General features: G+C 35.1%; 1 protein-coding gene across 1 annotated transcript in view; it reads left to right on the forward strand.

Moving 5' to 3' along the window:
• Positions 1-16,202, forward strand: part of DNAH12 (dynein axonemal heavy chain 12) — a gene marked incomplete at both ends in the record, with an annotated part of 66,815 nt that overhangs the window by 28,412 nt on the left and 22,201 nt on the right. Inside the window, 17 exons of the mRNA XM_082004799.1 lie at positions 337-477; positions 1,254-1,337; positions 1,424-1,612; positions 2,291-2,410; positions 3,171-3,359; positions 4,048-4,199; positions 4,911-5,049; positions 5,137-5,303; positions 6,339-6,594; positions 7,037-7,336; positions 8,510-8,688; positions 10,285-10,477; positions 10,568-10,729; positions 13,192-13,386; positions 14,207-14,340; positions 14,672-14,834; positions 15,256-15,336. Coding sequence (XP_081860925.1) covers positions 337-477; positions 1,254-1,337; positions 1,424-1,612; positions 2,291-2,410; positions 3,171-3,359; positions 4,048-4,199; positions 4,911-5,049; positions 5,137-5,303; positions 6,339-6,594; positions 7,037-7,336; positions 8,510-8,688; positions 10,285-10,477; positions 10,568-10,729; positions 13,192-13,386; positions 14,207-14,340; positions 14,672-14,834; positions 15,256-15,336 — 2,844 coding nt within the window. The remainder of the gene's footprint in view (positions 1-336; positions 478-1,253; positions 1,338-1,423; positions 1,613-2,290; positions 2,411-3,170; positions 3,360-4,047; positions 4,200-4,910; positions 5,050-5,136; positions 5,304-6,338; positions 6,595-7,036; positions 7,337-8,509; positions 8,689-10,284; positions 10,478-10,567; positions 10,730-13,191; positions 13,387-14,206; positions 14,341-14,671; positions 14,835-15,255; positions 15,337-16,202) is intronic.

Here is a 16,202-nt window from a genome sequence, read left to right on the forward strand (position 1 = left end):
ACACAGATGAGAACACAATTGTAAATTTCATTTTAACTAATACTTTTATGGTTTGTTTTAAATTATTGTATAAAAAAATGCAGTACCAAGTGTGTATGCAGTTATGTAGGTTTAAATATGCAAAAAAAGCAATACCATTCTGAGGTTCATTGTCCTAATATAACTGCATCCGTGCTAGGAAATCATACCAAACTTAACTATATTCATTTCTCTGTCTATTCCTAACCAGTATAATCAAAGTACTGCAAAAACGATCTGTTTTTTCTGTTGCTTGCAGTTTAAATTGAACTATGAATACTATGTCTTACTTTTAATTCCTGCGTTCTCCCCCTCTAGTGGACAGATGGTATAATTGCTAATACTTTCAGAGAATTTGCATTATCTGAGACTCCTGAACGCAAATGGGTTATCTTTGATGGCCCAATTGATACTCTGTGGATAGAAAGCATGAACACAGTTCTGGATGACAACAAGAAGGTATCAGTCAGTGGAAATAAGTGCCTAAATAAAACGACATTTTGAAAATATTCTTCTACATATAAAACCACAAATGCAAACAGCAGTGCCTGGCATTTGAAAAGAGCAAGTGCAAGGTGGCTTTGGTAACAAGGTGTAAGCTTGTTTTCGTTGGGATTTTTTTGGGGTTTGTTTTTTTTTCTTTACTTTACTTTATTGAAATAATAATCACAGAAGCAACTCAGTGCTGTACAACATTGAATGTATAGTATTTCCTTAATGTCATATTATAAGTTTGTAACATAAATAATTGAAATTTAAATTTTAAAAATTACATTTAATTATATTTCATATATCTTACAGTACTTTTGAAAATGGGCCTTAGGAATCTCAAAATGAATATAAAAATTAGAGACAATATTTTAAGTTCTGGATGTTAGTGTGTCAAAATGCTCAAACTGGCATTCTAATAAGTAGGAATGGTAGGTCTGCAGCTGGAATGCTTCAGTATTAGCAACAATAGCAGCAGATATCCTTTCTTCTTTCCGCTTGCTGTTTTGTCTTTATCTTGTCATACACAAGATTGATAGTTATCTGTATCCTACTGGTAGGATAATAAATACTACAGTTTAAGTGACAAACTGAATAAAAAAAAATTATTGCTCCAAGTGATTAAACATTTTATGTGCCTGACCTTGCCTTTGGCTAATATTTGGTTTTGCTGATTTTCATATATAATTCTCCTGTGATAGGAAGTGTCATTTACAACTAATTTTTTTTTCTAATCTTGTGATTAGCTTTGCTTGATGAGTGGGGAAATCATCCAAATGTCCCTTCAGATGAATCTTATTTTTGAAACAATGGATCTTTCCCAGGCATCAGTAAGTTTTGTATTTAATGAAAATATAAAACAAAGTTAAATATGTTAAATGTATAATAAAATGAGTTTACAATTTTTTTTCCTTAGCCTGCTACAGTCAGTCGTTGTGGCATGATTTATTTGGAACCTTCTCAACTGGGCTGGAGGCCACTTGTTACCTCTTGGTTGAGTAAACTGCCTGAACCCCTTAACTTAAAGGAACATCAAGATCTTCTGCAGGGGCTTTTTGACTGGTTAATACCACCAGCACTAAGACTCTGTCAGAAGCAGTGCAAGGTATTTTTGCCATTTTTGTCCTGCAGTAGCTAGGTGCCCATTTCCATTCTATTATCCTTGGTAGGGAGGGATTATTTTCTCATGACAAGCAGAATTAGAATGAATATGCAGCAGCCTCCTGTTGTTTTGAGAAGGGCGACTCTTGGGTCCAGTTTGGAAAGTTTAAAAGAGAATGTTAGGTAAGACTTGCATTGTTAGCTGATCATAGTTTTCACCTCGTTCTTTTCAAAAGTAAAGTGTTTGAAGCACTGAGTAAAAAGTCTTCCCAAGAGAATTTTGTACATGTATTTTTTTCTTTAAAGATGTCATGTTGAATAGGGAAGTACTTTTTTAAGTGTTAGGAGAAAAATACATGTAGTTCCTTGCGAACTCTGTGTGATATAGTGCTTAGGCTTTTGCTCATGTATTGCTCTAGTTACTTCTGTGAGGTTTTTTGTTTTAAGATGTATGATTGTAGTGGTCACCTGGTAGCCATGAACATGGTTAACAGAGTAAATGTCTTGATGTTTCAAGGATAGAGGAGGGCAAATGATCTTTTGAACAAAAGGAAGTGTAAACCTTGCCTTCAAATACTTGTTCAGAATTATCTAATGATCTAATTATTTTAGTATTTTAGCTCTAAAATGTAAACTAACTGAACACATAAAGTACAATAGCCATCCTTTTGTTATCTCTTAGGAACTGGTACCTACAAGCAATACCAATGTTGTAGTAGCTCTTACACGGCTTTTTGAAATGTTGATTTGTCAAACTGCACAAGAAGATCCCACCAACAGAAACATCCGTGCATGGATTATGGTTGGTTTTTTAATCTGTAGAAAAATGTGTATCTGTTTCTGCATATGCTGGTCTTCAAAAATAATTTGACTAATCAAAGCAACTTCAATTTGGGAATAAGAGATGTGAAACAATTTCACTACCTCCTTGGACCTTTCCTCCAGACTTTGGAAGTGCCCCGATGAGACACAAGTCTTATATTTAATCGTATTTGTTACTTGTGTTACTATTTTCCCAATTAATTTTGGGAAATGTGCTTTTTAACTAACCAACTAGCTAAAGCAAAGTGTTTCCCTTAAAGGAAGTAAGTGTTCATGTAATACTGATTGGCTTGCTTTTTAAGCAAGATTTCCTTGGGAAGAGTGTTTTCTAACAGTTATATTAGTTGGACGCTCAGTCTGACCTTATAGGACTGTTCTTATGAAAAACTGAAGGAAACAGAATGTAAAAGTACTTATTTAAAATTGAATTAGAAAATTCCTGGATCCTGGTTTGCAATTAGAAAATCCCTGAGACCACATGATTGAACTCTTCTCAGGCTTTGTCATGTGACATAATGCTTTAGTCACTGGCATTTATTTTTTCTCATCTGTATCTATATCTATATAAACTGTCTTTAATCAGATTTCTAGATCTCTTTAGACCAGGGCTATTCAAAGGCAACTTGTAACACCTATCTGTTTAACAGTATTTTTCAGAATTGTGTTTGTTAATCAGACCATACAAGGTTCCTGTAATATGTCAACTTTTTAGACAGTTGCTCGTCTGTTTGCCTTTGCAGGGTTGCTTTGCTTTTGCCACAGTCTGGTCCATTGGTGGAACTTGTGATGCTGACAGCAGGATAATTTTTGATAATTTCTTGAGGGAAACTTTGGATGGGAAATCTGGCATAAATCCTGTACCAACGAGTGTGGGAAAATGGGAATGTCCCTTTGAAGAGAAAGGCTTGGTCTATGACTATGTGTATGAGGTATGATTGATTGCTTCTGCATTGACTGAAGTAGACTCTTATTAGTCTGAATGGAAGGAAAATATAGCTCAATGGCTATTTTAACTTTACAAAGCTAGTTGGATGTTGTGAAGTATTGGTGTTGGATTAAATCCACTGTGCATTTTTCATTTATTTTTCTTTTTTGAACACTAATGTGCTGAAAAATTTTTTTTAGAAAATACCAAGATGTACTCATCAGTTACATTTATAATGTTGCCACATTATAGTTATTCTGTAGCTAAACAGAAGTTGGTGGACTCAAATCTGGTTTCATGTAGAAGGAAAGATGTCGACTGTCTAGAAGGAAAGCAGGATATAGAGCCCACAGGCAGTTTGCCTAAGTTAAAATTTTCTTTACAGTATCCATCAGAAATATTGGATTATAATTACACCTTTTAATTTTTGCATATGTTTTCTGTTGATTTTTTGTACATTTGTTTGTTTTGGCTGAACAAAAAGTTTAAGAAAAGAAAGGAGTCTTAAGTTTAGGTATGTGCTTTAACACTTTATTAGTGAGGTAAAGCAAACTAAATATATGAACTTCTGAAACATTTAATATTCATTAATTTATTAAAAAGCATTATTTTCATTTTTCAGAAGTGAAGTAGTAGAGAAAACCTGTCATAGAAGTAACACCATTCTATTTTACATCTGTGTTTCTTCCTAGCTGAAAGGCAGAGGGTGTTGGGTTCATTGGAATGGATTTATTAAAAATATTACTTACAGTGATAAAAATGTGAAGATTCAAGATATTATAGTCCCAACTATGGATACAGTCCGATATACCTATTTGATAGAGCTATTTGTTACCCATGGAAAGTAAGTAACTTCACTGCAGTGCAAATTCCTGAAATACTGGTCATAGGTAGAAATAGCTCTTATTCTTTCCCTTGACTTCATTGTTTTTATCAAGCCCTCAAAGTTTATTTGGTCTGTTAAAAATAGACATTTACTACAAACAATATAATTTGTTGCCTTAAAATCTGATTTTGTCTTTATGAAACCTTATTATAATCCAGTTTTAGTATGCTCATTCTGATGATGGTTTTATGACAGCCCAAAGAGTTTTTGTACTCTCTTTCTTCTTTGGTAATGAGTTGGGTTTTTTTTCTTTGATTAGTCATATAAAAATCAGTTATATGAGCTATGGTCCAATCATATAACAGAATGAAGTACAGAAAAGCTTCAGGTTAAATTTCAAAGCTGAAAGTTTTATGAAGTTTAAACTACTGCAAGACCTATCAGGAGAAACTTAACTCCCATGTATGTTCATACATACTCCAAAGCTAGTAGAATGAGGGAATGAGAAATGTCTCTTTCTCTTTGTCCCCCTTGTCTTGTTGGTGAGAGCAAACTAAAATTATGAGAGGGTTATATGATATGTTAAAACATCTTAGTTTCTTCTTAAGCCATTAATGTTTTTAGCGGTAGAGCAAGCTGGGCAGGTTAGTAAAACCTTTGACTTCTAATTGGAATTAGTTTGTAGTTCACTAGATTTCTGCAGTCTGTATGCTTTCTTTCTTTGTGAAGACCGCTGCTTTTAGTGGGACCAACAGGTACTGGGAAATCTGTGTACGTCAAGGACAAGTTAATGAACAACCTGGAAAAGGAGCGCTACTTTCCCTTCTTCATTAATTTTTCAGCTCGCACCAGTGCCAATCAGACCCAGGTTAGTAGGATAGATCATTTATGTTTCAAAAAGATAACATATATGAATATTTAATCTATGTTTTGAATATTCCTGTCTGCATTATAGAACATTATTATGGCCAGGCTGGACAAGAGACGCAAAGGAGTCTTTGGCCCTCCAGTGGGAAAAAAGTGCATTATTTTTGTAGATGATATGAATATGCCTGCTTTGGAGAAGTATGGTGCACAGCCTCCTATAGAACTTCTAAGACAGTTCTTTGACCATGGATTTTGGTAATTATTTAAAATACAATTGAAACTTTTTTCTTGTTGCATTTGCTGTTATGTGCTTTGTAAATGTTAAGATAGCTTTGGTTTATATACAAATATATTATTTAAAGTTGAAGCAACTTCTATGTTGTTCTTTAAGTGACTTTTCAATTTAGGAAATTGATCATCAGATTTGTTTTGGGTTTTTTGGAAGGTTTTATTGCTGATCTTGAGCACTATTTGTATATATATAAATAAAATCATTGCTTTACAGCTGGATTTTTTTATGTTTGCGTTTTCCATTGGTTCTATTTTTTCCAGTGCAGGTCTTGTTCCTTTCCTTTCTCTTCCTCCTCAAAATGAATTGGAAGTTTTAGGTGTGTGTGTATGTGTATATATATGTATGCAATTATATAAAACTTTAGATTTTACTTGTTGCATTGGTTACTGTCATCCAAGATTCTATTAGTCATCACAATTTTTTTTTTAACAATATTTCAAGAATATTTTTTAAAAATAACAGTGAAATCAGATCTGGTAATAGGCATGAAGAAAAATAAGCTAAAGGTCTTCCCTGCTTTTGAGGTTTTTGGCTCTCCTTAGGTTGGAAGATAAGAACAAGTGGTCTCCTGAGGTCCTTTCCAGCCTGAATTGTTCTGTGACTCCAGGCACTGCTCAAATATCTGTTGCTCTTGAATAGAGATAATATATCTTGACACACGACAGTTTTAAATACTCATCTCAAAATGTCATATCAGGTTTTATGTAATCTAGTTTAAACAAATAATCTTTCAGGCCAGCAGATGATATGTTGAGATTAACTGGTGTGTAGTTATAAGACTGTTCTTGGTTATAAGTTGTTCTTGGTTTCTTGGGATGTTTTTTTGTTTGTTTTAAAAAGTATAAAATATATATAATATTACATAATACATACTATATTTTTCTATTTTTAAGTACATATGTATGCAGAGAGTACTCTTTAATATAGAAGCATCTAAGCTGTAACAAATGTGTTATATCTGTAACTATCTAAATGTCACATTACAATTTATTTTGAAGGTATGATTTAAAGGACACATCTAAAATTACACTTGTTGATGTACAGTTACTTGCTGCTATGGGACCTCCAGGCGGTGGGAGGAATCCTGTCACTCCTCGATTTTTGCGACACTTCAACATTTGCACTATTAATTCTTTTAGCGATGAAACAATGGTGCGCATCTTCTCTACCGTAGTCTCTTTCTACCTACGGACGAGTGAATTTTCTCCTGAGTTCTTCACAATTGGAAATCAAATTGTCACTGCCACTTTAGAGGTAACAGGCAAATACCTTAGCGAAAGTTTCCTTTAATTTGTTCAGTACAGTTCTACTGGCTCTATAATAATTTAATTAGTGAGTATCCAGAGACAGAGTAAAAGTTTCCTCTCTCCGTATTCAGTTCACCATGTTATTTATGGTCAATGTAATGAGAAATGACATTGTTTCTGTCATAACAGCATGAGCTAATGACAGCTGATGCATTCCAGACTAGAGCAAAAGACACTTGTACTTGTACTACATGTATGTTCCAGAACTGCATGAGGTGCATCTGATATATTCGGAGGACTTCAAGATCTTTAGATGTTATTAGGATTTGTTAAGTGTGAAATGTTCTTGTTGGAGAAATAAAATTCTAGAAGACATTTAAGATTTATTATAATAGTCCGTGTTACTCTTCTGTTGATTTTGTTCTTTTTATTGTTGCTATTATTTTAAGGTGTATAAGAAAGCCATCAAAAATCTTTTGCCCACACCAGCCAAATCTCATTATACATTCAACCTGCGTGACTTTTCACGTGTTATCCATGGCTGCTTGCTCATTAAGAGAAATTCAGTTGAAAGCAAACATGTAATGATTCGGCTGTTTGTACATGAAGTATTTCGTGTCTTCTATGACCGTCTAGTGGAAGACAATGATAGAGCCTGGTTGTTCAATTTAATGAAAGATATTGTGAAAGAACATTTCAAAGAAGCATTTGATTCAGTCTTTGCACACCTGAAGCAAGGAAACACACCTGTGAGTATCATGCTTAACCTGTTGCAAAATAATTGTTTTCATTATAAACTTAAGACTAGGAAGTTTCTCAATCACAGGTGAAATTTTGGATCAAATGTGCTTGGAAATTTGAGTTAAATTTGGCAAAATGGCTTCTTCAGGGGCAAAAAAAAAAGAGTAAAAACATTTTGTATGTAAACATCCTTTCAAAAAAATATTTCATTTAAAATGTGGGTAAATTTACTACTTCTCCATAAAAGAATTTTGTGTATCTGGTGGTGAATCAAAAACTTGTTTCTCATTCAATCTAAAAAAAAGTGCAACATTTTTTCAGGTTTACCCAAGAACCCCTGAGTTAGTTATATCTTACGAAATTTAATTTACCAAGCATAGTGTTTTATTAAGCTCCTACATGTCTGCACATAGAAATAAAGCATCCAATTAATCAGTAGGTGAGCAGAGCAACTTTTCAAAAAAATTCTGTCACTTTTTTTCTTGGACATGTAGCAGCATGTACTGAATCTTTGGGCAATGGGAGGTAACATAACAGAAAAAACAGAGTAATTTATAAATCACTACCACAAAAGTAGCTGGGACCTGCGCATAGTACACTACCTGCAAGGAGAAATACAAGTATGAATACTCTTAAATGGACTTCCAGAGCCCTGTTTTTACAGGATAATGAGACATTCCCTTTTTTAATTTAGCCTGTGACTGAGTTACTGTGTGGTAAACAGTATTCTGTAATTGCTATGAAATTTTAGTATTTAAAATATAGTATAGTCATGTTATACTGTATGCCTTGTCTTCCTTTTCTCTGTTCTTCTTTTTTTCCTTCCCCTATCGTTTCCTTGTGTAGAAGAAATAATTTTGTGGTCTTAGTTGTCCATTTCATAACATCGAAAATTGCTAAACATACATGTGTATAAATTTGGTGTAATCTGAAGGTCACAATTATAAGACTGTTGGCTATTTGAGCCAATTGTGTTCCAAGAACAAATTAAGAATAAGTATATTGTTTAATATGGAAAATAGAGAATTTTGAGGTGAGTGGTGTCTGTGACTCAAAATATTTCGGAGTTCTTGTGTCCTGAATATTTGTCTAAATTCTCCTTTGTTTTCTAAAATTCCAATGAGGAATATGTTTATTAAATATTAAACTGGACTTCATAATTTGTTGAATATTTACCATAGGTAACAGAAGAAAACATGAGAAGTTTGGTTTTTGGTGACTACATGATTCCAGAACTTGAGGGAGATGAAAGACTTTATGTTGAAATTCCAAGCATTCAGCTGTTCAGTGATGTTGTGGAGCAGTGTCTGGATGAATATAATCAAACCCATAAAACAAGAATGAACCTTGTAGTTTTCAGGTGTGTACAATCTGTATTATTAAGAGCTTTAAGCAATAGTTGATAATTCAGTATATCCAATTTTGTGGCCTGTGTTTTTTGTACGTCACCTCCCTTTTATGCATCCACAAAAGTGTTTGTGGTGTTACACCTTTTTGGATGGAAGTGAAATGTTTTTTCTCTTATGCCTCTACTTCTTCTATCTGAAAGTAAATAATCAGAAGTTTGTCTCCTAAGGGGCTTTGAATGTATTCTTTGGTTATTATAGAAACACTGTGCACCAAATCAGGTGGGTGCTCTACTTCTGCTAGGCCTCTGTTACCAGTGAGGATGGACGTCAATTTTCCCTGCAGCCACTGGACTTTATTTCACCAAGGACAAGGATTCTAAGGTTGTGAGGTGCAGAGTGAGATATAGCACAATCGTAACCCTGTGTGCTCTGTTGTGCAGCACAGCCATGTGCCACTTTGGGGCACGTACCCAGCCTGGTGCTGCAGGTAATCCTGTGAAATCTTAGACTCTGCTGTTGTTACTTTAACTTGTGGTCAGACAGAGCTATAACTGAGACAGATTAGGAGGTCACAACTCCTTCCTCCTCCCTATTGCTAGAGATTACTGCCTCTTCATATTTGCCGGTGTAACTTGACATGCAGATGCTTCGTGAACATGATTAGGGTTAGTTTAAACACTTCTAATAGCAGCTTATTTTAGTCTAGGTCATTTTGACAAGCTGGATTTGTGAGTACCTGTATATACAGATGTGCTGGGAGCTTGAAGAGCTTGCAGCCTCTGATCAGAGGTCACTTCCTGAGTGTAGAAAAAATATCCCAGTTACCTCACTGAACAGCAGCCAGGAGAGCATGTCTAACTGTAGCCTTAGGGTCCAATCTCATGGATAACACCTGGATTTGACTCCTTTGTTTTTCTAACCAATCAAAATAAACAATTTATCTCTCTTGAAACGCTTTAACCTCTTTTGAGCCCACTTTTAACTACTGTTAACTACCCCATGCCCTGTGCTTAAGCAGGCGATGTCCTGTAGACATTGCTGCATATTCCAAGATAAACTATGCTTGTGTTTTCACAATAGTTATGACTTTCAGTAATGTGCAGATCCTGCTTTCTGAAGATGTTGTTCCAACCTCTATTTCACATACAAGTTATAAAACACTGTCAGAGGCAGAGGGAAGGGAGAGGTTTGTTGATGTAACCCATTTTGCCCAAGTTGTTCCTTTAAAAATTGTTTAAACTGTTATACCTCAAAAAAGTTAAAACTGATAATACTGCTATGATTTAGAAGTAGAGAATTAATGTTGGGTTTTTTTGACCCGGTTATCCATACAGTGCTCCTATTCTCACCACTGCCAATTCCTTTTGGCAATTTGTGGTCATTTGTAATTTATCTGAATAAAGAGAGTTGTGAATTTTATTTTATTTTGTGCTGCTTACCCACTCCCTTTCTTCGTCTTCTCCCCCACCCACACCACCTCACCCCCCACCCCACTTTCAGCAATTTGTTTTGGAGATGCTCCTTCTATATTTATTTCACAGATTTATAGGTGCACAAATTGTATATGTATTTCTGCCATTCTGGTAATCAGCACATTTCAAATATAGGTATGTGTTGGAACATTTGTCTCGTATAAGCCGTATTCTGAAGCAGCCAGGGGGTAATGCTTTGTTGGTTGGAATGGGAGGAAGTGGACGTCAGTCTTTGACTCGTCTAGCAGCATTCATGGCAAAAATGTGTGTTTTTCAACCAGAGATTTCTAAGACCTATGGTACAGCTGATTGGAGAGGAGATCTGAAAGTGAGTATTAATAACCTATCTGCATTTTTACTTAATTTTGAGGCAGGACATTTTGGAATGTACAATGTTTTAACTGTTTTGCATTTTTAGAGTCTTCTGAAGAATGCAGGTGTAAAAGGCTTGAAAACAGTATTTTTGATCACAGATGCACAAATTAAAGAAGAAAGCTTTTTAGAAGATATTGACAGTGTCCTCAGCACTGGGGAGGTACCCAATCTTTTTGCAGCAGATGAAAAACAAGAAATTACAGAGGTATCTGTAGAAATTCTCTTTAATGTTGTGTCCCTTTTAGTCTGTTTTGTCAGTTTAATGTGAAGTGTGGCTTTTGGATATATGCACTTAATTCTGTGACTTTTTTTGAGACCTTAGATAAATCAGCCAGTTATTAGTAAACTTAGGGAGTAGTTTATGCCTACTACTAGCTTTAATTCTGACCTGGCATTCTGTTCATGAACACATTAAGTTGTGCACGTAGGGAACTTTCTTCACAAAAACGCTGTGGCCATAGTTATTTTTTGTAGTGTGTTGTGCAGAAGAAGAATGTACATCGTAATGTTTTCATTGATCAGTTAAGGACAAAGACACTGTTTGATAAAACACAACCTGCCTTGTCAATATACTCTTGCTGTCTAGGGCACTAGGGCATTGTTAGAATTTCATAGTCTTGACATTTCTACTCAGTGAGAAGTTGGTGCTCCATGAATTCAGGCTCAGAAGTAAAGATGCAATGCACTCGGCCAGTTTTTTTTAAATTTCTACCTAAAATCAGGCTTGGATTTTCAAAATATCAGTCACCAGTTGGGAGGGAGAGGTGTCAATCTTTCACAGAATCACAGGATCATTAAGGCTGGAAAAGACCTTTAAGATCACCAAGTCCAACCATCACCCCAACACCACCATGCCCCCTAAACCATGTCCTGAAGCGCCACATCCACACGTTTTTTGAACACTGCCAGAGATGGTGACTCCACCACGTCCCTGGGCAGCCTGTTCCAATGCTTGATCACTCTCTCCGTAAAGAAATTTTTCCTAATATCCAATCTGAACCTTCCCTGGCGCAACTTGAGACCATTTCCTCTTGTCCTATCGCTAGTTACTTGGGAGAAGAGACCAGCGCCCTCGTCGCCACAACCCCCTTTCAGGTAGTTGTAGAGAGCGATAAGGTCTCCCCTCAGCCTCCTCTTCTCCAGACTAAACAACCCCAGTTCCCTCAGCCGCTCCTCATCAGATTTGTGCTCCAGCCCCCTCACCAGCTTCGTTGCCCTTCTCTGGACATGCTCGAGCACCTCAATGTCTTTCTTGTAGTGAGGGGCCCAAAACTGAACACAGTATTCGAGGTGTGGCCCCACCAGTGCATATCTTTGTATACATCAAGTCGGAAATTTAATGTTGGCTAATAATATTTGGAAATGTATGCTGTGTTGTCTTCATATCTTGGTGGTATGTTTACTAATAAATTAGCTAGGTATGCTTCTAGTTGATGTTGAAAGTGTTTCTTAGTACATACACAAATGTTCTTTATTGAAATAGCTATATCACTTGATAGATATTACTGTATTGTTTGTTCTTGCACTTAAGTTATGGAGCATGTTGATACCTGCATTCCATGTATTTTGCAAAGAAGTTAGATTATAATTCTAATAATCTTTCTCTATTACTGTTTCATTCTTAACAGGTATATGATAACAATATTAAGATAATGTGGCTCTTTTACAATTTTACACTTTGTATGAATATATTCACTTGGTGTATACTAGAACTTGGTAGCTACCCATAATATGCCAACTGGAGCGAAGTTGTTTTTTACTCATTTAAATCTGCTCCATCAAAATATTTCCACTTTTACTCTATTGCTACTAAACTAATGATTGTCATATATTTTAATTGCGGCATTATACAAGGTATACATGCTTTTGTGGAAAACAATTTGAATTTTAAGGTTTTATGGTCAGTGTTACATGGATTGTTAATTAATTGAGGGTAATACTACTTTCATGAAGTAGTCTTTAATTTCAACTCTGGAGGTTTCTTCTTGGTTTTGGTAAATGCCTGAATGGAATATGTTTTGATGTTTGAAACGTAAATCTTCCTCTCCAATTAGGTAAATACAGCATATTTTACTATAATATTAAAGCTTTAAAAATTCTTAGTAAGTTAATGTATTGAAATGTTGCTTAGGGGACTTATATGGCACTTAAAGCGTACATGATGAGAAAAAGATTTGCTTTTGTGGTAGTGACTTTTGTGTAATGAGAGTATAATTTGCCTCATCTGTTTGTATCTCCGAAATCTTTGAGTGACTGAAGATTGATTGTAATTAAGCCTGATATTTGTATTTATCATTAGAAGGCTTTCGTTCTTTATTTCCTGAGGGAGCTAATTAGGAATTTTTATTTTTCATAATGTGTCTTATCCACCTGGAACTCATGTTGGGATGAATTTTTAGTTTGTGTTTTGATGTATTCTCAGTTGCTCAAAGCAGCAGATGATAATTTCTAGAATGAGTTGTCAGGGTCATGGATAAATATTGTAATCCTGTTCTCAAATAGTATTCACTACTTGTTCTGTTTTTCTAGTTATTCTACCTGTTTCATGTATCAATTAAAAAAAATGTATTTCATGATGATGCTATTGTTAACAGGATTGCTATAGGACTTCAGAAGTGCTTAATGAGAAATTATGTAACAGTTTTTACCCTATGTATTCTTCCTAAGGGTGTTCGTGCAATAGTTCAAGCTGGCAATAAACATGAAGAACTTAGTTCGTTGGCCTTGTTTGCATCTTTTGTGAACTGCTGCAAAGAAAACATCCATATTGTGGTAGCATTCAGCCCAATTGGAGATGCTTTCCGCAATCGTTTGAGACAGTTTCCATCACTCATCAACTGCTGTACTATTGATTGGTTCCAGGTATGTGAAAATATTTATGTTGTTTCCTCAATAGACTACTTCTGTTTTCTAACAATCTATATTTTCATGTCCCATTAGATTTTCTCTTGTCTTCTTTATAGAATTACTCCATGTTTTTGAAAATTTTAAAATAGCATAGGCATTTTTGGTCATATTTTGGGAGCTCTTCGGTGTATGATCTCAGTATTTTTACAACTAAACAAACTTAAATTTTGTTGCCACAGATTTTACATTTCTGCAGTAATGAATACTCTCAGTTTGGTGATGGTAATTTGTCATTTTATCGCATAACATGTATGTTTTAAAGGACTAGAGAAAACATTTCCATGTGATTGTAAAATGATAATAGTTTCTGCTGCCTGTTAAGCAGATCATGCATCATAGGAATGACTAGCAAATACAAGTCCTATCACTTATCAGCAGATCTTTTATAGCAGAATAAAACTTGGAAAATTACTGTAGTTAACGATCCTTGATGTAAGCAGGGTTACTCTCAGTACAGTGCAGTTAGCTCTATAGCTTGGCCTGATGCTGACGTCAATTTTTTCTGCCAAAGAATGACATAGACACAGAAATGTTTGGATAGAATGGCAATATGTAACTTTCAACTAGAAGATCAGTCAGGAGTTGCCAGAAAAGATGGCATGGGTAGTGGCCTTGCTTGCCTGATCTAACCCCTATATCAGTTCATTTGTCTTGAGACATAGTTGGGACTAGTCTGTCTCATTCTGGTGTTTTGAATGGTAAAAATTGTTTCTAAAGTACCAAGACTGCTAACAGCTGAATTTTAGAAATGCTTCTCTCCTCACTTCTCCCTCAGCCGTGGCCTGAAGATGCCCTCGAACGTGTGGCTAATAAGTTCTTGGAAACACTTCAGCTCACAGACAGTGAGCGTCAGGAAGTTGTGCCCATCTGTAAATACTTTCATACTTCAGTTTTGTCACTCTCTGTAAGGTCAGTCTTTTTCTTTTGAAAACAACTTGTTAATTTTTAGACATGCTAAGAGGGAAAAGATTATGCTGTTGAAAGTAGTAAACTGAGCAACAGAGAACTCAAAAGTTGACTTTTTAGAAGTAAGAAATAACAAAATAGTAGGTGATTGGGTTTCTTTACTACTCATTTCTGTATTAAAAGTTAAATTATGCTATCTGCCTGCATAAAAATATTACATAAAATTGTTGAAATTGTTTACTCCTATTATTTGTCAAACAGGTACATAACTTTGCTAACAATAGTTAAACTAAAAGAGGAAAATAAAACTTAAGGGTACTTTTTTTTTTAATAGGTTCTTTCAAAATCTGGGGCGCCATAATTACGTTACTCCTACTTCTTATCTTGAGCTTATTGCTGCGTTTCGGAAACTTCTTACTCAGAAACGAGACACTGTAATGAAAGCTAGGAAGAAATATGTGAATGGACTAGATAAACTAGCCTTTGCTGAATCACAGGTAAGTTAGGACAAAGTGGAGCTGAAAAAACAAAATGTTTGGCAAAAGCAGATCTGTTCCTGGAGAAGTCAGTCAAACGTGTTACTTTAGGGTTTGTTTAGCTCTATCTTCAAAAGTAAAACTATGAGAAAAGTATTTTGGCTTTTCTTTCCTACCATCATAGCAGTTGTGCTAGAGGCCACAGACCTGTAAGCTATTGCTATGCAATATATGAACAGAGGACTATATGTGAATGTAGCTCATAAAATTAGAGATTGTACATACAGGACAAAAATAAGTCTGGAGTGTTTTGATTTGAAACTGAATGTTATTTCCTTCTATCAATAAATTAGTCATTAGGTAAAATCTAGGTCCTACAGAAATTGTTGGAAATTGTACTTGGCAATTCTGAATCCTACCCAATTCTTTTGCATATGTATAGGTTGGTGAGATGAAGAAAGAACTAGTTCAGCTACAGCCCAAACTGGAAGAGGCTAAATTGGATAACGCAAACATGATGAAGGTAGAGTTACACAAATGTAACTTGGTGATTTTTTATGTAAGCATGTGTGTACTTGGGATCCATAATTTCCCCTTTGGAACAATTATCTTTGAATTAAGAGTCTTAATCGTACAATGTACTTCTACTTCAGTATCTCAGCTGATTGTAGATAGGTTCTAAAGAATATGCCTGCGTGAGATTGCTGATATGTGACTTTCAGAAAATAAAAGTTGAGTTCAGGTTTTTGAGCTTGCTTCTTTTTTACTGGCATTTGCAGTATTGTGAAACTTGCCACTATTTATGCTTATATCCTTAGAACTGGAAGAAAATTGTATTCTTTATGCAAGATGGACTCTGGTTATACAGTCCTTGCCTAAGCTCCATGCTGGAGGATGTTATAGGAACCTTTGTGCTAATAGTGGTTAGACTGAATTTCCAAGGATCATTCACAAACATTGCAAAACCCACAAATAGTTCTTCAGCATACAAAATAAACAAGAACAGTTCTGCACAGTCTGTCTTTGCATGCACAGTGATTATATACTTGATTTTAAAAGGAGCCTGAAAAAGATTAACTTAAAAATTTACTGGGATTTAGGAACTAATCTCTTAGGTGTTTTTGAAAAATCTGGCTTGAGAAAATACATTAGCTAGTATGTTAATGTTGCATCACAAAAAAGCAAGATTTGATTGACTTTTTTTATGCACTTGCTTCTAATTTGTAAATGTTTTTACAGATAAAGTGATATCTCTTCTACCTACTCTTACAAAACTCTTAAGAAAACTAGATGTCACTTCTGGAGAACTGAGAAGGGAGTACTTGGAGGAAGGCTTGACTCATCACTGAAAAGAAAATACATTTCAGTAGTCAGTATTTTAGACTATGA

This window comes from Phaethon aethereus (genome assembly GCF_964289735.1).
Source record: "Phaethon aethereus genome assembly, chromosome: 11".
Classification (NCBI taxonomy): Eukaryota; Metazoa; Chordata; class Aves; order Phaethontiformes; family Phaethontidae; genus Phaethon; species Phaethon aethereus.